At 39.5% G+C, this 21,930-nt stretch overlaps 1 protein-coding gene and 1 pseudogene across 8 annotated transcripts in view; one reads left to right on the plus strand and one right to left on the minus strand.

Moving 5' to 3' along the window:
* CTTNBP2 (cortactin binding protein 2) overlaps window positions 1–18,988 on the plus strand; it is a 163,899-nt gene extending 144,911 nt beyond the window's left edge. For 7 of the 8 annotated variants that reach the window (XM_053218168.1, XM_027075333.2, XM_027075335.2 and 4 more), the window contains 9 exons: window positions 908–1,060; window positions 1,236–1,423; window positions 4,712–4,890; window positions 7,619–7,824; window positions 8,185–8,370; window positions 10,751–10,814; window positions 12,373–12,505; window positions 13,752–13,847; window positions 18,038–18,988. In XM_053218168.1, the coding sequence (XP_053074143.1) occupies window positions 908–1,060; window positions 1,236–1,423; window positions 4,712–4,890; window positions 7,619–7,824; window positions 8,185–8,370; window positions 10,751–10,814; window positions 12,373–12,505; window positions 13,752–13,847; window positions 18,038–18,283 (1,451 nt within the window). In that variant the 3' untranslated portion in view covers window positions 18,284–18,988. Of the gene's footprint in view, window positions 1–907; window positions 1,061–1,235; window positions 1,424–4,711; window positions 4,891–7,618; window positions 7,825–8,184; window positions 8,371–10,750; window positions 10,815–11,617; window positions 11,661–12,372; window positions 12,506–13,751; window positions 13,848–18,037 lie in introns of those variants that run through there. The other variant, XM_027075339.2, reaches the window with a different exon arrangement.
* LOC113604271 (uncharacterized) lies at window positions 3,128–3,228 on the minus strand (annotated as a pseudogene).
* Window positions 18,989–21,930: the final 2,942 nt, after the last annotated feature.

Below are 21,930 nucleotides of genomic sequence, written 5' to 3' on the forward strand. Positions count from 1 at the left end.
ATATTTTTTGCAGTTTATTTATTTTGAGAGAGGCAGAGACAGCACAAGTAGGGAAGGGGCAGAGAGAGAGAAGGAGAGAGAGAATCCCAAGCAGGATCCGTGTCATCAGTGCAAAGCCTGATGCAGGGCTTGAACCCACGAGCTGTGAGATCATGACCTGTGCTGAAACCAAGAGTCAGAAACTTAACTGACTGAGCCACCCAGCACCCCTAATGAATAATTTTAAATAAAATAACCGTTTAGCCACTGACCAGGCCAAGAGATAGATTATTCCCAGCTTCCAGAAAGTGACTGTGTGCCCCATTCCTGTTCACAAGTTTTTCCTTCTATAGGTAACCACTAGTCCATCTTTTCAGACTTTATTTTTTTAAGTTTATTTATTTATTTTGAGAGAGAGAGAGAGGGAGAGAGAGAAAGTGAGCATGAACAGGGGAGGGACAGAGAGAGAGAGAGGGAGACAGAGGGAATCACAAGTAGGCTGCATGCTCAGTGCTGAGCCTAATGTGGGGCTTAGTCTCAGGGCAGTGAGATCATGACCTGAGCCGAAACCAAGAGTTGGATGTTTAACAGACTGAGCCCCCCAGACGCCCCCCAGACTTTCATTTTTAAAAATTTTTTTCTTAAAATTTATTTTTGAGTGAGTGAGTGAGAGAGGCAGAGCCCGAGTGGGGGAGGGGCAGAGAGAGAGAGAGAGGGAGACACAGAATCCCAAGCAGGATCAAGTCTCTGAGTGTCAGCCCAGAGCCCGATGCGGGGCTCGAACTCAAGAACTGTGAGATGATGATCTGAGTTGAAGCCAGATGCTTAACCTACTGAGCCACCCAGACACCCCAGACTTTCATTTTTAACACAGTTCATACAGGTTTTTGTAAAAACTTTAATCACTAAATTTTGTTTCTGACCACAGCTTGTCTGATCCCAGTGAAACAGTCTCCTGTTAACAAGAAAATCATCATCATCTTAGAGAATTTGGAAAAATCTTCATTGTCTGAGTTACTAGGGGACTTTCTGGCACCTCTGGAAAATCGCAGCACTGAAAGCCCCTGGACTTTTCAAAAAGGTAATAAATGGCAAGACCATGCCCAGAAAGAAGCAAGCTTCTGTGAGATTATTCTAATCATTCTCTTGCTCAGAGTTCGAGTTACACCTCTTGTTCTTTCTTAGACTTACTTTACTCTGCATGGTCCCATCGTATGGCTTACCGAGGTTGGGCCATTGCTTTTGGTTTGTTTTAGGAAACGGAACATCTGAATGTTACTACTTTCATGAGAACTGCTTTCTGATGGGAACCATTGCCAAGGCCTGTCTGCAGGGCTCCGACTTACTGGTACAGCAGCATTTCCGCTGGGTTCAGCTGCGGTGGGACGGTGAGCCCATGCAGGGGCTGCTGCAGAGGTTCCTACGGAGGAAAGTAGTGAATAAGGTAACAACCTGAGCTGCAGCATGCCTCCTGGAGAAGGGGTGTTAGCGTCTGGGGGCCTGGGTGGGAGTTCTACCGCTAAGTGACTGTGCAGCCTTGGTCAAGGAAAAATTTCAGATATTCAAGGATTAAATAAGATAACACATAAAACAGAACAGTTTCTGGACTGTGTTAAGTGGAAAAAAAAAAAAAAGAAGGAAAGAAAACAAAAAGCAAATAGGTTTTACTGTTGTTATTAACTGTTCTCAAGGAGTCTCTCCATGTTCTAAATGCTATAGATGGCTAGATTAGGAAATTGACCACTGGTTTTAAGAATAGCTGCCACTTCCTTGGAGTCTTCAACATTATCCATCCACTCAAGCCAGTTTCAATATGTTACTGCTATACCGTGCTATAAGAAATATAAAAAAAAGTCACATGAACATTAAAATTCTCTAGCTTTAGACACATTTTCAAGAGTGAGTAGAACTAGTTCAGTGATTGTTTTGGAATAAAATATTCTGTAGCCCCCAAATGACAAAATCAACTTAGTGCCGACCAAATTTAGGACATTACTATTTAATTACTATACTTAAATCGAGCCAGTATGAGTGTCAGCTTTGATTTGATGGTACCGTGAGCTTGATTACTAAGACTTTATCCCTTAATCTAGCCCAACAGGCCACATTTGGAAGACAGTATCTTCTATCACAATATTTTAAGCTGCAGATAACACAATACCCGCCGCTACCTACTTCACAAAAAGAGGCTTTTTTCCCCTCTATAACCAGGTGTCTTGTGGCAGGTATCGGTGACTTCTGTTCACCTCTGTGATGTCAGGTCCTGGGTCTGGGGGAGTCTCTTGACCTCCCTTCAAGATGGCAGGATGTCAGCCAGGCTTAGGCACCACACAAAATCAGAGGCAGGAATCTGGATGCTACTTCAGATAAGAGAGCTTTGGCCTTCTCAGTTTCTTTCTCACGGAGCAAAGGATCTTTTTCTGAAACCCCCAGAAACAGAAGGCTTTCCCTACATGTGTCATTAATCAGAACTGGTTTTTTGCCCACCCCCTTGCCCCAGACCATGGCAAGACTTCTACCTTCTCTACCAAGTACCTGAACAAAATTCTGTGTCTGTTGTGTTAGAGTGTGTGAATGTGCACACATTTGTGGGTGCAGGATTGGGAGGAGAGTGAGGAGAAATACAGAGTGGGAGCGGTTCTGGTAATTCAGTGAGCTGTGCTTGCTTGCCAGTAGTGATTTGAGTTAGTATTTGAAATTTCTAATTTAATCAGAGAAATTTTCTACCCCAACTATGTTGAAGACTGTTGGCTGGTAATAAATACATGCTTTTGACCAAAGCCAGGCCATCGTATGATGACCACCAGTAGGAAGAAAGATGAGGTAACAGCCATCATAGTTGTGTAGCTTTTCATATTATTGATGCTTCCATTAATTTTATCATTAATATTTAAATCTCTTTGCCAAAAAATTCACATAAATAATCACAAAAGATACTCATTCTTTTTAAAGCCTTTATTTTTTTATAAGAGCAGTTTTAGATTGCAATAAAATTGAGAGGAAGATACCCAGATTTGCCAATACTCCCTGCTCCCATACATGTATCGTCTCCCCTCGTCATCAACATCCCTCACCAGAATGGTACATTTCTACCAAGAACGAACCTATATTGAATCTTGATCACCCAAAGTCAATAATTTACCTCAGGGAAAAACACGCAAGCTTCACGAATTTGCACGTCATCCTTGCCCAGGGGTCATGCTGGTCTCTGAAAAGTACCAGTTTTATTCTGTAGATGTGGAACTATTTCAGGTAAAGTGTACCCTCCCCACACACACACCCAGTTCTCTGATACACGTAGTTTGTGAAGGATTTATTTTAGTTATTTTGAAAAGTAAGTTCCAAGCTTTAAGCTGTGCTTTTTTCTCCACTGTGTTTGAGAATGGAAACAAGGGGTGTGCCATGAAGAACAGGAAGGCAGAAGGGTAATGCCTTTCACTTACCAAGAATCACTACGAGGAGGTTAATAAAACAGATTCCTTGGGTACATGTATGATGGGCATGAGAGGCTCCTGCCAACATCAGAAATCTCCTAACGACAGAACAGGACCCAAGCTTTGGGGGAACTTACACATTTGCTGGCACTTGATCACAGTTTCTTCGTACAATTCCTTCAAGGAATAGAAGTCAAGAGGCCTTTCAGGACAATACCAAGCATCCTACTAGCATTTAATAAACAATAATTATACCTTTATTAATAAGTAAATATTCAATTGTCATTAATTGTAGTACATGATCTCATTCTTGCTGGAAGAATATCAGAAAAAGAGAAATATGATTGTTCTTCTTTTGAACAGAAGGGAAATTATGAGATCCCAAAGCCTCATGTAACATACTAATATCATTTTAACAGAGCTGTGGGGATCACTGAACCACTCTTTCATTTTGGCCAAATTATATCCCTTCAAGTAGGACCTACCCATATTCATAGACTGTCCCTTGTCTTAATATCATAATTACTTGCTAAAACAGATTTATATGAATCTTATAAAATACTGAGTTAACAGCCATATCTGACTTTTTAAATAACTGAAGGATATTTTGCCTAATACTAAAGAAATCTTTGTCCTTTTGTGAACCCTCTGTACTACAAATTTTGATTCTGTAAAATATAAATCTAAAAAGAACCTCTACCATCAAAGCCTGTATGTTCTATACTAGTGTTTAAAATTTGCATGTTTAAAAAATTTGGAAACAAATTTCTTTATGCCAGCAGAGCTGTGTACATTTTGATGAAGTTTGCATTTTATCTGAGGCCTTTTTTTCTAGGGAAATTAAATACGAGGCGAACATGCCACAGATCCAGATGTACTATCTTGTCACTTACCCAAATATTGCAATAGCTAATGTCATTTTTTGCTTTATGAAATCAAAATCCTTTTGAACACTATGTGCAAGTCCCTGTGAGGTACTTTGTATGCATGTGAATAATAATTTCTTCCACAATTGATATTTAAGAATTTGTGTAAGGTTTCTTGGTCGTCTTGCTGCTCTTTTGTGTCTGAACCCTTTCGTTTTGCCTCATCAGCTGCAGGTCTGAACCTCATGCTAACACACTTGATATTGTGGATTAGCTGTCCCTCCCCCAGCCCCTCAGGCAGATCAGATCCAGCTTCATTTTTGTTTTATAGTTTTAAATGTTTGTATTTTTAATTTGTGAACTGTTAAAAACAGAAGGAAAGGAATCACTGTTCTAAGCCAAGCCCCATGTTCGGCCTCTCTGTCTCCGTAGTTCAGAGGTCAGGTGCCCTCTCCCTGTGATCCTGTGTGCAAGACTGTCGACTGGGCCCTGGCTGTCTGGCGCCAGCTCAACTCCTGCCTGGCCCGCTTGGGCACACCTGAAGCACTTCTGGGGCCAAAGTATTTCCTGTCTTGTCCCGTAGTCCCAGGACATGCCCAAGTGACAGTGAAGTAAGTGTCATTTCTCCTTATTTACCTGTGTATTTATTTACCTATTTATTTATTTATTTATTTATTTATTTATTTATTTATTTATTTATGAGACAGAGAGAGACAGAGCATGAACGGGGGAGGATCAGAAAGAGAGGGAGACACAGAATCTGAAACAGGCTCCAGGCTCTGAGCTGTCAGCACAGAGCCCGACGCAGGGCTCCAACTCACGGACCGTGTGATCATGACCTGAGCTGAAGTCGGACGCTTAACCGGCTGAGCCACCCAGGCGCCCCCTTATTTACCTATTTAAAATAGAGCCTTAGCGGGGCACCTAGGTGGCTCAGTCCATTAAGCGTCCGACTCTTGGTTTCGGCTCAGGTCGTGATCTTACAGTTTGTGGGTCCAAGCCCTGCAGCGGGCTCTATCCTGTCAGCACATATCCTTTCTTTCCCTTTCTCTCTGCCCCTCCCTTGCTCGCTTGTGTGTGCTCTTGCACCCTTGTCTCTCAGATAAATAAACTACATTAAATTAAAATTAAATTAAAATAAAGCCATGGTCATGTTTGGGACCTGTGAGAGCCAGCATGCTGAAGGGCCACCTTGTATCACCTCCTGTCATCAACATGGAGTGGCAGAGCTCTGTGCTTCCTGTCAGAGGATGACCAAGACTTACCTGTTGGGTAGCTCCTAAGGAAACTGTTTTTACTAAGACCTAGTAAGTAGCAGTTTCCATCTGTCAGAGAAGGCTCCTTGGAATCCTGTTCAACATGTAGTGCTGTGTCTCCTGGTAAAGGCCTACCTGAGATATTCATCAAGGATCCTGTAACCAAGAACAAAAGCGTGCATTCTATTGATGAATTAAAAAGCTTCCTCCTCTATTAATGAGACTTAAATACTCACCATGTTTTCCTTTGTAACAGCTCACGAGAATAGACATATTAATAATAAGATTAATGAAATAGCAAATCAGGAGGAAAAAATTCATCACAGTCCAACTTAGTAAGGTTCCGTGATTGACTGTTAGCATTGAGTCTGTCTTTCTGGCATCCCGGGCAGAAATCCATTTCGGAAAGCAGTGGATACAGACAATCTATCTACGTAACAAACTGTCAATTTCAAAACAGCTAATTGGGGGAAAGGAAGAATTACAATATTAAAATATATACAGCATTTTCTTGCTAAAGAACAGAGATACATTTATTCATATAATTGCCTCTTTTGTCATCAGTGTTAAATTTAAGCATTTTTCACATCCAGAGTCTAAGGATTCTTAGGAGCTAATTTTGGCCTTTCCTATCTGAAGCACAGTCTTCGCCGGCAACTGTAGAGGTTCTGAGATGTTCACCCTACTTGCAGGCCAACGGGTCAGGCTGCCACAAGTGCACAATGCTGGATCAGGGGCCAAGGACTTCATTACTCACAGTGTGGCCCCAGCCAGCACTCCATATTTGCATTGGTTTTCCTAGCTCCACAGGTCCCAGGGGATGATGCATGGTGGCCCATGGATGCTGGCTTTGCCTCACCACTGCCCAACAATGGGCTTAGGAATGCCCCCGTCCCCTGGGTGGGGGGGGGGGGGGTGCTAGCAAATCCACCCACCCTTTGCCCTGGAAGGAAACATCACTTTTCTTATCCTAGTAAGGAAATAAATCTGCCTCCTGCTCCAGATGGAGACACCATCTCTATCTTCCAAGGCTGTTTGCCATACTAACGTCCTTGAAAAGATAGTCCAGAACTAAAGTGGACACTAAATGTGCAAAAATGCCATGGAGGATTATCTCCCAACAACCCTCTTAAGGAAGTGTGTTTTGTTTTGTTTTTTTAAATCAAAGCCTGCCATCTTTACCCCGTTAGCACCTGTAGGAGTACCTGTGCAAGTTTGACTCATGAACACCAGACTTTTGTCTGTATTCCCTTATTACAGTTTTTTTCCTCTTGAATTACATATCATTAGACATTAACAGAGAGCTTAAAATAGAGAGATGCTTGATACCTGGGTAAAAGTTTTAACAGTCTTGAAAGGCGTGTGCTGATACCTAATGGTTTTGAAAACTTTGCTGCACGAGGAGATGTAGTTTAGTTTCTACAGCCTTTAATCAAGTGTCTTTTATTTTTAATGTTGCAACAAAGTGTAATCTTTTTTGAAGGAATTTTAATTGCTATTGGATGCCCGAAACTTGGGTAAAGTCCTGCTACTACAGCTGTTACTGCAAAGAGTCCATCTTAGGAGACAGCTGGTTGACCCCATCCCTGCTCTGCAGGGCTAAGCCCACCTACATGCAGACACTGAGACTTTGCCTTGGGGTAGACAGATTTAATTTGCCACTGATGATAAGATATACCCCAGTTTCAGAAATATTAGAAGATATGTGTCTTATTAAGAAAATATGGCAAGTAAGCTTAAGCTATTTAGACATACACTTCCAGGAAATATTTTTTGTAAACTTCTGCCTATAAATTTACCTTCCTTTCCATGTATTTTATTCATGCATTCATTCAATCCACACTTAAGCACTGATAACTGCTCTCAGTGATTTTATAAAACAGTTTTTTTCAATACACATTGTATTTCTGAGGCAAAATGTCACTTATTCAAATGTTACTTATTTCAAAACTACCTATGAAAGGTAGCATATCTGTAGAAACACTTAGTGTTTTCTCCATGCTCTTCAAACTTGTCCTTTGTAGTATGGTGTGTGATTTGAGAGAGGTCGGGTCCTAACTGTGAACCGCCCTTCTCTTGCAAGGTGGATGGCTAAGCTGTGGAATGCTATCATTGCACCCAGAGTTCAAGAAGCAATATTGTCAAGAGCCTCTGTGAAAAGACAACCTGGCTTGGGGCTGGCAACTGCTAAGAAACACCCCAGCCAAGGACAGCAGGCTGTGGTTAAAGCTGCTCTCAGCATCTTGCTCAATAAAGCCGTGCTGCATGGCTGTCCCCTCCCGAGAGCAGGTACAGGGTTGGTGCTGGGAGGGGAGGGAAGGGGAGGAAACTGCCTCTTATATAATACTGGTTTGCATTTGTTATTAGGGAGCGATTTTTTCCTTCTTTGTAAGTAAAGAAATTATGTCGACTCAATGTATATTTCATATCATTGTTTCAGAATTCACTCTCTCTAAATTACTGGCTCATGTTTAAATTGCAGATCTCCAAGTGAATTTTGTTGGTTCACAGCATCCCTGCTTAGGTATTAAGCACAGCCATGATTCTGAAGAGTAATTTCTTGGAGAATTGCAATTGTTCTGTTTTGCTTGACTGAAACCACATTATCATTAACTTCCTTTTGGCAAAACGTGATTTGTGTTGTTTCAGAGCTGGACCAGCATGCGGCTGATTTCAGAGGAGGAAGTTTCCCTCTCTCTATAGTTTCAAGTTACCACAGTTACAGCAAGAAGAAAGGAGAGAGCGGTGCCTGGAGAAAAGTGAGCACCAGTCCTCGCAAGAAGTCTGGCCGCTTCTCTCCACCCTCCTGGAATAAGCCGGGCCTGAATGAGGAAGGTGAGGGAGGCGTCTGTGCTGCCTGGAGGAGCGTGGGCACTAGTTATCGGGTTTCTGATTGCAAATGTGCTTTTGAGTTTTTCAATGCATATTTTCATAGAACTAACAGGGAGTAGTAGGTACATTTCCAAAACTATTTGGGAGAAATACTTGTTTTTTGTGGCATCCACAACTAAATCTATATAGTTTTCTCCTTTTATGTGTCTAAAAGCCACATATATTTCTTGAAGTATGTGAACAGACATATTTGATACCAGTTTAAGGCCTTCGTGAGTGAATCAGTTTTAACTATTTCTTGTTCATATATTGTACCATGTGCCAGGCTCTATTCTATACATTGGAAATAGAGCAGAGAAAACACAAAAATCCCTACCCTCTTAGAGTTTACATTCTAATAAATCATCAGAGATTCAATAGAATGGAAGATCATCTATAAAAAAAGATAGAAGTTCTCATTCTGACAAGATATAATGCATTTACTTCTGGTGTTAGACCTATTCATTTTGGCTTTGATAATAGGGTAGTCAACAATTATACAAAGTATAAATGTCTTCTCTAAAGGAAATCCTTACTTGAGTAAGATAGAAAAGATGTTCCAACCTCTATGCACTGTGGATTTCTGATACATGTAATTAACTGTAGGTCTTCAGGAGCCCCACCCCTACCCCCAACATATCCTGTTGTGTATAATTTAATGGCAATGTTATAGCAGTAGAATTGCTACAAAAGAGAATATTATGCCTAACATCTTGAAACAAGAAAAATTGCTTTTGTTCTTTAATGTATTTTCATACTTAAGCTCGTATTTTGTTGATTTTTAATATTAATACATGAGGTAATTATAAACTCCAGCAAGTTGTGTGTCTGTAAACGTGAGGAATTATTTTTTTTTTTAATGATTGAATAGAAACTCACTGAATAAATTGAGAGTCTACTTATACTTTTTTAAGGTAAATGTTGCCATTATTTCCCAAAGTTACAGTGTTTGATTCAGGGAGTAAAGTCATTAGACTCCAGCCCCTAAATGGCCTGGAGACTCCCGAGGCGACCTTCTGCAGTAAGGACTATACCTCCCTCTTATTTATCCCTATGTATATTGCAAAAGAGCTCTAAAGTGAGTATTATCCTCTCCATTTCCAGGTAACAAAACTGAGGTTCAGAAACCCTTGGCTGTGTGTCCAGATCACCTCTTCTGGAAACATGGGGATCTGCAGTCCATGTTTTTGTTTCTTGCAAGTCCAGTGCTGTTTTCCTCCATCCATGTCACTTTAATCCCATGGTACATGGAATAATTCATAAACACTCCAGATAGGAGTCATCCAGGCTCTTCACTATTAATTCCAAGTTTGTACAGTTTCTATAGGGTTTAAAACCAGCTTCTTGCTTGAGCCAAATAATTATCTAAATAATAAGCATTGTCAATAGCTTATATTTTTATAGTGCTGACAAAATCAATAAAATGAATATGAATGTAGAGCAACATTATAGAAATAAACTCAGAAAACTGTTACATAAAATATTTAAAAGTTAAAAAAATTATAAATGATTTGATGTTTATATTCAATAATTATACTCTTTGGAACATGAAACCTTATTTGAAAGAATAATAAAATTGTGTGCAACCACAGCATACACGGACATCAACAGAGATTTATAGAATCCAAGAACTAATTCTACAAAGTAAAATTCATGGGTCAGTGGTTAGGAGAATAAACCACTAACTGGTTAAGTACCAAACATACCTCTCTGGTTATTTCATTTTTTATAATGGTAAAGTCTTTTCCCAGTAACTCCATTTGATAAAGGATTATTGCAGTCTTTGGGTTGATAGTTTTTTTGATGCCATTGTTTATCAAAATAGAAACCCCTTTGCATTCTGTACAGATAAGTAGGGATGACCATAACGTTTGATAAAGACATAACCTTTTTTTCTCCAGACCTAAAATAGGTCACCAGCTTCCAGAAGCAGGAGCCAAGCCCAGGTGCCTATATGGTAATAAGGGAAAGCCGCTAGTCCACCTCTCTGACAATGACAACAAAAGTATGGGGAAAAAACTAGTATGGAGATTATCTCTGATGATCTGCTCTTCATGAGGATATATTCAATTCAACTTCTCAAATCATTCTTTAAGATCATTTGTGCTGGCAGCATTCGTACAATTTTGGAAGAGGGACCATTCATTTGTAACAGCAGTGCCTGGGCAGGAAGCTACATCCAGAGCTACTGCCCTGAGGAAAAACGCCTCAAGAGATAGATTCAATCCAAAAACCGTACCAAAGTGCAGAATCCATAGTCTGTTTCTTTTTAATACAGAGTTCAAGATGCACAGGGACAATGATTCATTCTATTGGTAATTTTACTGTATTTTTCTTTGAACAGGTATCAGAATTAAAGCTGTGTCTCAGCAGAATTGTAACAGGAATGCTTCCTTGTCAAAACAAAAGTAAGTTTCCCTTTAAGTTGGAGCAAATGATACGTGTTCCCATTATTTGTGCAGCTATAATAGCGTTAAAATAATTTTTTTAAAAAATGGAGGTCATTCATTAAACTGAAATCTAAATGAATGTGTAATGGTAGGACAATTTTCCCTTGTAAGTTCTTTGGCCTAATAATCAAATTGACATAAAACAGATTACCCGAAGAAAAATTAATTTCCTATGTAGGGGAGCCCCAAAGATAGGAGACTTGGCAAGTCAGGCTGTTGAGGCTTATATGCCATTCTTAGCTAAGGAATGAGATAGGGGCCTGGGGTGCTTCACAGGACGCCAAGAGCAGATGCTTGCCTGCCAGACAGATAGGTATTTCAGATAAAAGTTATCTCTGGTAATAGCTCTTTCTGGACCAGCCCTCGATCTAAATTCTTTTAGGTACTTAAGGGAGAGGTAAAAGTTTTTCTTGAGTCAGCTGGGTCTTGATTGACTTCACATCAAAATAACCCACATGCCAGAGTGACACATTTTGGGATGGCATATTCTCCCCTTCAGATGAAATTTAAAAAAACATGTTCTTTAAGCTCAACCTAAACCCTTTTTTGCTTTTAGTTTGTTGAAAAGGTCGGAATCATTATTGGCTTCATTTTTCATCTAACTTGATCATCATTAATGCATTTGACATAAAGATCTGATAAAACCCTACATTTGTGAACTTTTAAACAGGCTTTAGAGGAGTGATTTTTTTTAAATACTAGATTTATAGAAACTTGCTGTTAGGTGCTAAATGTTTAAAGTGATCATTTTATTTTCTTAGGTTGCTTGTACGGAATTGATTGGTTCAGCTTACAGATTTTGAAGTACAAACGCTTGGTTAATCATAGAATAGAAATGTTAGGGCAGTCTGTAAATAGCTCTCTGTTGTAACCCAATAAATTGTGTGCCCTGTCACTTGACAGGTAACATTTAGAATGCTGGTTCACAGAATTACAGAAATGGGGTGTAAAGAGAGAGACGATTGATAAGAGAAACCATACCAGATGCTTCTTTCTGCCAGACACACTGCTAACTCCATTATATATAGCAGCCCATGTGAGTTCCCCAGTAACTCTATAATACAGATACAAGGAATCCATTACAGCAAAGGGAACCCAGAAACTAAACTGTTCAGGAGACAGAAAAAAAATGTGACCCATGGCCATGCTGCTAGTAAGCGGTAGAGCCAAGTTTGAAATTCAGATTTGTTTGAGTGTATCACACTGCCCCCTTCTTCCACAGTATTTAGTGTCTCAGTTTCATTTAGGCTTGGAGAAAGGGAAGAAAAGGGAACACAGTAAGGAGACCGGAATGATGTAAACCAAGTGGATTTCTCAGTGAATAAAATTTTATCTTATTGAGAAGTATTTTGAGTGGGAGTCACCAAAATTGTAGGAGAGTGAGTTGTGCCATCAAATGACATTTTAAAATCCTTTTAAAAGGATATTTAAAAACTCTTTTCTTACCCCACACCAAACCCCCAAAACTGGATTGTGGTTCCCACTTTGAAAAACTCTTTTCTGAACTTTGTATTAGGTCTTTAGAGAATGATCTATCATTGACATTGAATTTGGATCAGAGACTCTCTCTGGGTTCAGATGATGAAGCAGACCTTGTCAAGGAACTTCAGAGTATGTGCTCCAGCAGATCTGAATCTGATATAAGCAAGGTAAGCAGTACAAATGGGGGAGGACGTTGAATGGCTTGCCCAACAGAAGAGAGATTGCTTTTTTGTGTGTGTTTATTTATTATTGAGAGAAAGAGAGAAAGAATGCTAGTGGGGGAGGGGCAGATAATCGAGACAGAATGCGAAGCAGGCTCCAGGCTCTGAGCACACAACCTGACGCAGGGCTTGATCTCACAAGCAGTGAGATCATGACCTGAACCAAAGTTGGACGCTTAAGCGACTGAGCCACCCAGGCCACCCCAGAAGAGAGAATTCTTAGAACCAACACTCATTCTCTGAAAGAAATTCCTTATTGAATAGTATGGTTAATGCTCCAAATCAAACCATCCTTACCTGGCTTCAAAAAGCTTCTTCTTCCAAAATATCTTTTCTAAAATAATGGAGTTCTCTTTAGTAAAGCCTGTTTTCCAAACTCTTCTGAAACACCTGAGGTTAAAATTGCAGCGCATTCAGGCAGCATTAGGTTACCCAGGCTTTTTTTCCCTTTTTCCTAAGGTTGGCATATAAGTCATCTGTCCGTAAGAGAGCATCACAGCAGACTCATGTTATAGACACAGGAACAGCCACAACTTTCCTTACAAATAAGAAAATTGGGCCTGTATAATCCATGTAGTCATAGTCTTTAAGCTGTGAAAATTGAGATCCAAATATAGAAATCAGTGACCCAGACACAAAGGTGATTTCACCAGCATCAAGCTCAACCTGTTTTGGGACTCTTTGAGCTGCAGCAAATCTAACCAGACTTACATTATGAATGCCCTTTATGTGAAAGGGAGGATAAGCAGGTGGTTATAATGTGCAGGTTCCAATGAAAGACTCAGCTCTTACATCTGCACAGTCCTAGTCTCTAGGACAGAGTAGAATTGGCTGTCTTATTTAACCTAGCTGGAAAGAAGATGAAATACTTATCTACTGGAAAATTAAGGTAATGACTGAAATCTTACAATTTTAGCCTTTCTTGCCAAGAAAGATTTTTTTTTTCTATAGGGCTCATCTGGCCATCTTCTTTTGATTATTAAAAACAAAAACAGACTCTCTTCCCATAGAGATTATTTCTCATGCATTTTCTGGTAGTTTCACTTAAAGACTTCAAGTCTTTGTTGTAAACAGTACAGTCCTTGAGGGCGTGTTCATAGAGCTCCTAAGGGTCAGAGAAGAATGGTAAACACTTCTGTGGGTTTCCTGTAGTGACTTTAAGTTGTGCTTTGATAACTTGTGTATTTTCCAGATTGCTGATTCCAGGGATGATTTAAGGAGGTTTGATGGTTCAAGAAACAACCCTGCATTTTCAACTGTTAATCCAAGAATGCCAGTGTCACCAAAGGTAAGTGCCCATTTCCCTGCAAAATGTTAGAAAGAAATGCTGTGGAAGACTCCAAAATTTTGAAGGTCTTTTGAGAAGGTCTCCATTTGTTTTCATTCACGTATGCTAAAATTAAATATACTGCAACTTCTGTCTTGTTGGTTCCATTTTAAAATATATTCGAGAACCTTTAAGATTTCCTGCATTTTGGAATTCCAAAGGGCTAAATAATGTAAATATCTATTACATGTGGAAAAAAAAAATCTCCTTTTTAGTTTTGCCATGACACACGTTGGTTTCTGTGAGATACTTTCCTTTAAAAAACACGTCAGAATGGTAAGTAGAAGAGCCAAGATTCCAATAGATTTCATTAACCTCTCAAAATAACTTCTATGGTTGGTTAATAAATGCCAGATGGCCCAGCAGGGTACTCGTGGGTGAACAGAAACAATAAAACTACTTCTTACCCAGTAGTTACTCTGTGAGGATGTAGGTTTCACAGAGGCATTGAGTAATAGTTGGTTTGTTCACCAAGCCATGTCGAATGTGGTTCACATCCTGTTCCCATCCGTTCCCAGGGTGGCTTACCAAGACCTGTGGGGGGTTTGCACAGTGCAGGATTATAAAGTAAGCATGCTGAGAGTATTGAATTATTAATCCTTATCTGCTCACCACAGCCCCTGCTCTCCCACTGTTCTATTAGGTCTCAGTCCCAATTAGTTATATGGGAGCTGTGTGTTTTGGGGGAAGAAGGTGGGAGGTATTGGCAAGGCTGAGGTCCTAAGTAAAAAATATATAACATGATGATCTATAAAGGAAAAGCATGACCTTCTGTCTCACTCCTATCATAATGTCTGCCTCTCCTCCCCAATAGGGAACAGTTTCAAAAGCCCAGCAAAAGCATAATTTGGAGAGCATGTAAGGGACATTGCCCTAAGGAGGTGACTTGGAGTCTCTGTTGCGAATTTAGGCTGGAAGATATTTTGTTCAGGAGCTGTCATTCAGCTTTTGGTTCAAAGCACATTTCTTGGGCCTCTTGGGACCACTCTTTATAAGGTTCCTTGTGGAACAGTCCATGGAAAGGCCATGAAGTCTGTGAGGAAGAACAGTGAACCATTATTTCTCCACAGGGTGAAGTCACTTTCCTCTGTAAAAATATTGGCTGGTAGTAACCAGCTGCCACTGTTTAATGATTGGAGACCAAGTTTTGTACCCCTATTTCTCTGTCACAGGACTGACTGGTTGCTACAGTAAGGTACTGTCCACAAAAACTAGTACTGAAAGAAGGATATGCTCAGGGCAGATTTTTTTTAAAAGAATAAGTTTCCTTTTATACCTTCTGGGCTCTTATAAAAGAACCATGGGGTTGTTTGAATATGTGATTTGAGGTGGGTATTAGGACAACTGCCTAATGAATAGATGGGAAGGGCCTGGTCTGCCGTGGCTCGGAGGTGTTTTTCTCAGAACCTGCCAGCAGAGGGCAAAATAACACATTTGACAGCTTTCTGAAAGCTTGGCAGGCTCATTGCTTTTCTGGATTTCTGATGAACTCAGCTAGCATTTCTTGGTTAGATGCCCAGTTTCTTCTGTTATCAGGAATAATTCTTAAAGGAAGAGCTCTCTGGGTTAGTTGAAATCACTTTCAACAATCATCATTTGCCATAACAGAACTCCTTACTGCTCCAACAGTAAGGGAATGTAGTGGGATTAATAAAAACAAATACATATATTTAAATCACTGATAGAAAGAACAGACACTAATATATTGTCTTCTCCTGAAAATCAAATTAATCTCAGACAAACAAAAGTTCTCATCTTTGCATAATGAAATCCACTTGATGATTTCTTTTTAAACCCCCCAGGGCCCAGATCACATTCCCCAGAGGTCCTGATGTAATCGGTCTGAGGTGCAACCTGGACTTTGGGGTTTTTGAATTGCAGCCAGTGCTTAGACCCACTGGTCTAAGACAGCTTTGGTCTGTGGTCCTCTTTCTTGTCCACCCCACTTCTTGTTTCTAGATGTATCTTTATGTAACTTACTTTTACATGTAATCCACCATTTCTGTACCACACTCTACACCTTCCTGTCTTCACCGTATGTCTCCTCTTCACCTTTCACAGCCCTATACATCCTTAAAGATCCATCTCCAATAGGGGCGCCTGGGTGGCTCAGTTAAGTGTCCGACTTCAGTTCAGGTCATGATCTCATGGTTTGTGAGTTCAAGCCCCACATCGGTCTCTGTGGTGACAGCTCAGAGCCTGCTTCGGATCTGTGTCTCCCTCTCTCTCAAAAATACACCAAATATTAAAAAAAAAAAAAAAGATGGATCTCTGGTGGAAAACACTGTTTTCCTTTACTTTCTCCTCCCCAGCTTCCCCAGCTAGGGAGCAGGGATTACTAGTACTCTCCTAGCTGGCAGCAGCCAGTCAATATGAATTGCTCTGATTTAATAATATTTTTTTTAAAAAAATTGAAACTTTATATGCAGCACCTTTCTGTACAAACTCACAAGGTCTTTTTTTGAGCCTAATATCAATGTTGAGCATCAGTAAACTTAGTATGGTTAACAGAACTTTGGAGTCTTAGCCCAGAAAGCACTAAACACCCTGAACTCTCCCAGTCCCAGGCTCTTGTACCTCTTAGCTTTAGGGAAAACACCTCAAAACCTGTGCTTAGTGGCCAGGGTGTCAGGAACATCACAGTGTATATCAGTCACTTGCCCTGTTCTCACACTCCCAGTCCTCACTAACACACCTCCTGTTCCATCCTCACACCTTAACACTCCAAGCACATGGTTAGCTGTGGTGGAGGCTTCTTGTTACTTCATTTCACATTAGCATTTCCCATCTCAGACCACAAAGACGCACACACACCATTCCCCCTGCCCCCCAGCCTCCTTGCCATCATGATGCAGATGACTGCACAGAGGAGCAAACACCACCACATATCACCTTTCCTCTCTCTGGGACCTGGCACTAATCAAGGCAAAATTATTTACAGGTTTCCTTCCCCTCACTCAGAGACTCTATCTACCAACCAGCTGTTACCTTTATTACAACATGCCATTTCTTCAGATCAAATCACAAATTGGGATTGGTCTTTACTAGGCCCATGGCTAAGTCCCATTTTACAGATTTACAAAGATTCCCAAGAGAATTCAACTGCCAGCTAAGGCCACACAGTTTTCCTTTAGAAGCCACATTAAGTATTTTGCCTGTTACATTCTAGTTTTACATTTTAAGTCTTTTAATGGTTACATTATTATTTGGCTGCATTAAAAGAGAGAAAGTAATCAATATCAACTGCTTGAGAGGCATTTGGAAATGCCTTAGGAACTCCCTTAGGGGGCTCCATGTTCATTGGTTGTGGAATTTTAGACGCTCTAGGGGAAAACACCTTGAGTGAGAGTTGGGAGCCTTGACATCTTGTTCTTAATCACTGAGACTGGGGGCAAATCATTTTACCTGTCCTGTTCTTCCACTAGGCTTAAACCACTATGCTCTCTGCTTTAGGACAAGCACCTAGAATAGTGCCTATGCTTTGTAGTTAAACTATTAATCAATGCAGTTTTTTGAGCATTTACTTTTTTTTTTAATTTTTTTTTTTAACGTTTATTTATTTTTGAGACAGAGAGAGACAGAGCATGAATAGGGGAGGGTCAGAGAGAGGGAGACCCAGAATCTGAAACAGGCTCCAGGCTCTGAGCTGTCAGCACAGAGCCTGACGTGGGGCTTGAACTCACGGACCGCGAGATCATGGCCTGAGCCGAAGTCGGCCGCTTAACCGACTGAGCCACCCAGGTGCCCCTTGAGCATTTACTTTTTAGGTTACAGGAAAGCAGAAATGTTAGGGGACTTACCCAAGGTTGATATAGTTGATTTTTGTAGAGCTGCCTACAAATAGTTGCTTTGACCACCTCAATTTCATGATTGCTTTGGGGCCAGGACTTCAAGAAGCTCCCATTGGTGAGGAGATCCCAGACTTGTGATTCACAGTCTTGTGACACACGAAGGGCCTGAAGGAAAATCAGGCGGTGGGTCTTTAGGAAGTCACTCAGTCTGCTATTTGGTTTTTCAAGAGAACCATATTTAGGGGGAAACTCCTACATACCTGCTCAGACACACGGAGGAGGAAGAGTGAGGACCACTGTTAGCAGTTGGTAACCATGTCAGAAATGTGACAAACTTGTTCTGTTTCTCTTGTCTTACAGGAGGTCAGTCCTCTCAGCAGCCATGAAACTACGGAATGCAGCAACAGTCAATCAAAGATTGAGTTGGGTGTTTCAAGAGTTAAATCTTTCCTTCCTGTTCCTCGAAGTAAAGTCACCCAGTGTTCCCAGAACACCAAAAGAAGCAGCAGCAGCAGTAATACAAGGCAAATAGAAATAAACAACAACACAAAAGAAGAGATTTGGAACTTCCACCAAAATGAACAAGTAGAAAAACCTAACCAATAGGCCTGCCTACAATTGTCTCATTCTTAACTTCTGTATATTTCACACAGAAACCAAGGACAACAAGATGTAAATACCTTTAAATGGAGGAAATGTTTTCACTGTAATATAAAGTATGAGTGCGGGACCACTATTCAATTCTTTTGTAAAGAATGTATTTATAACCAACATTTTGTCACTTTTTTTTTTTTCCAATTCTGTAGGATTGAACTTCAATACCAGGAAGTGATGCCAACTTTTCAAGTAGTTTTATAATAGAAATATTGTAATAGTTTTAATCAACATGTTCAGGGGTATTAGAACTGTCAGTGTACTGTATATCTATATATATGTATATATGTATATTTTAAAAAGTCCATGAACCATATTGCATACACGTTACAAAATGTACAACATTGGCTTTTAAATAGCAATCATAATTTTATGTTGACTAGAAAGGGGCAATAACAAACCATTTCTAAACAGTTAATTTCCATTAAAAGCCATATTAAGTATTTTGCCTGTTAAATTCTAGTTTTACATTTTAAATCTTTTCATGGTTAAATTGCTGATTGGTTGCATTATGTATATTTATGCATATAAGTTTGCATTATGACTCCTGCAAAATATGAAATTATATAATGCAATAAAAGTGTTATCTTTCTTACAAAAGTTTTGTACCTAAGTGGATATAACTGCAAATGCTTCAATAAATTAATTTAGAGTTAACTCCCTCTTCTATTTAATTCTAGTAGCACAACTGATAAAGTTGACAATATTTTCTGGAAGTGTTTCTTTGAAAATTACTACTGAAATTACATATACAATTCAGAGTTAAAATGCTTTGACACCAATAAAATACTGAATTGGTGAAATGCTTTTGCAGTAGAGTTTCTATCTATATAGCTCTTTGTGTTCACTTACCGAATGTGTTCTCCACACTGGCTTTTCAGTAGCTGTTCACAGAAAGGCCCACTCTTGTCAGTGTTAAATAAAAACAAAACATTTAAGTGGCGCTCTAAGAATAAGATGTTCACTGAACATCTTTTCCTCTCATAAATACCCCCCAAAAGGTATGATTTTATACCAAAAATTAATAGTTGTCTAAGAGTATTGTAAGCCCTCTCTTGGCCAGAATGGTTATTTACATTGAAGTATACACATGTACATTGATACTATATTAAACTCTACAAAAATGTCTGCAAGGAATTTAAAGTGTGATTAAGATTACTCCACAAGGGATGAATTAGAGATCTTTCTAGCAGGGAAGAACTCGATTCCAACACGTGTCAGCCTTCTACCTGAGCTTCATCTTTGCAAGGCGAATCCCAGGGGTATAGAGCTGGGCCCTTATGCACAGCAAAGTGTGCACTGAAGTTGGGATGGGGGGACCGGGGAGGACAAGGGACAGAGTGTGGGTGGAAGAAAGAGGCCAGGGGAAAGGCTTAGTCTTCAACACAATAACTCCTTTGAGTTGCACTCAAATTCTTGGTGCCCTGGTGGCATTTGCTACTTCTCTCAAGTGTTTTAACAAAGCCACTAAATAATCTCAAAATCAGAAACCAGATTTAGGTGGCTCTGATGTGTTTCCTCCTGCTTACTTAAACCTGCTCAGATTATATCCATTTGGAATTCTTAGGCATTGTGATTAGGCACCATGTTTTATATTAGCTGCTTTTCTGAAGATAAAGATCCCATTATAGTCAAGCACCAGAGAAAACAAAAGCAAATTTGAAATACATTATTAAGATGACTTATAGTACCTGATCTCGCAGCTTTGTCAGTAAAACTCAACATGTACACTTTTTATAATTGGATGGCAGACTGCAAGATGTCTAAAGAGGGCATTTAGATCAGAGGGTCAAAATATAGCTAGAGATCCACTAATGGATCTTTATCTCAATTTAGTGAGTCACAACTAGCTATTTAAAAAAATTTTAATGTTTATTTTTGAGAGACAGACATGGCATGAGTCAGAGAAGAGCAGAGAGAGGGAGACACAGAATCGAAGCATGCTCCAGGCTCTGAGCTGTCAGCACAGAGCCCGACAAGGGGCTCGAACTCACGAGTTACGAGATCATGACCTGAACCAAAGTCGTCGGATGCTCAGCCGACTGAGCCACCCAGGTGCCCCACAACTAGCCATTTTTAAAAGAATAGAAAGTATCACAGTACATCATATTGTCAAGGTAAAAATGGTTTGTTTCTGTTATGTAGATGTATGCATGTATGTACTGGGCTGTGATGTGAACCATAGCTTTCTGTGGACATGACCAAAAATCTTTCAGAGTCGATACGGTGTAAGGGAGCCTAGTGGTGGGGATGGCATGGAGTGAAAAGATCTTTGATGATAAACTGCCTTAGGGCTGAATGAAGCACTGTCATTTATTTGCTGTAAGGTCTAAGACAAGTTTCTTTCTTTAATGCAGTTTTCTCAGCAGTAAAGTAGGGTCCTTACAACCCATGAGTTGTCTGAGCATTAAATGAGGTTATACAATAAAGTGTTCCTAGCTAATAACTCCCTCATTCCTAATAAATCTTACAACTCTTTGAGGCATTCCAACATATTTTCAAAGTATAATCAATTCACAAATGCACCTATATTATAAGCATCAGATTTTAAATAAGAACATTAAACAAGTGATAGAAATATAACTGAAAATAAACTATAAAATACATGAGCAATTTCCACTTTCAGGTTGAGTTTCTCAAAAAAAAAAACTAATATATCTCACATTTGCTTATATAAAAGAGAAAACAAGTATAGACTTCATAAAATCTGATTATTGAGGAAAAGTAGCCAATTTTGATCAATAAGGTTGAATTTTCAAAAACGCAGTATTTTTTTTCTGTGCAGTTAATAATGAATTATAATTGAAAATTAAGTTTAATTGGCTAGCCGTAGCCATCACCTGATTGAGGTGCCTATTAGGAACAATTATGACCCATCAAAGGAAAGTCAATCTCTGAAGTTATTTGACGTTTTCTGAATTCTATGCCACCTCTTTGCAAGATCATCCTTCTCAGAGAACTTCCCACAAATATTAAAGGAGTAAATTAGTGAATAGATATCCTTTGTTTAGTTTTTACTATAAATAAATGTTTAGTTGTGGACAAAGATGTCTGTTGAGTATTAGAGGGGACTATAGAAATAGAGAAGAGATATGCAGTTACATGGTATGTCTATTCTGTCTTTAATGGTGATGATAACAATATCAGGAGTCATGACCTCACATTCTGTCCACAAAGCTGACACTTTATATCTCTAAGCTTCAGTATCCTCAGTTAAAAAAAGAGAGAGAGAGAGAGAGAGAGAGAGAATTAGAGCTTCTTCTTATTCCCATAAAGAAAAGCACAACAGAAAATCAGAAATCCTGTTAGTTCTCATATATTCTGATATGTTACAAGGGAGTCAGCTAACCATACCATGAAAGTTATTTGGCTTATATTTTAAGAAAATCAAGAATATACTTTTCCTTAGCTAATTCAGAAGTTTACATTTGTTCAGACATTTGTTTCATTTGTCTTCAGCCATTCATTATTCATTAATGTGTACTAGGGATAGGGTGTTAGGAGGTTCCAGGTGCCTCTCAACTTGGAGCTTACAGTTTATTGGGGTGAGACAGTGAGTAAATAAAGAAACAAAACAAAGTAACTTTATATCCTGTATG

Source organism: Acinonyx jubatus, chromosome A2, assembly GCF_027475565.1.
Source record: "Acinonyx jubatus isolate Ajub_Pintada_27869175 chromosome A2, VMU_Ajub_asm_v1.0, whole genome shotgun sequence".
NCBI classification, from domain to species: domain Eukaryota; kingdom Metazoa; phylum Chordata; class Mammalia; order Carnivora; family Felidae; genus Acinonyx; species Acinonyx jubatus.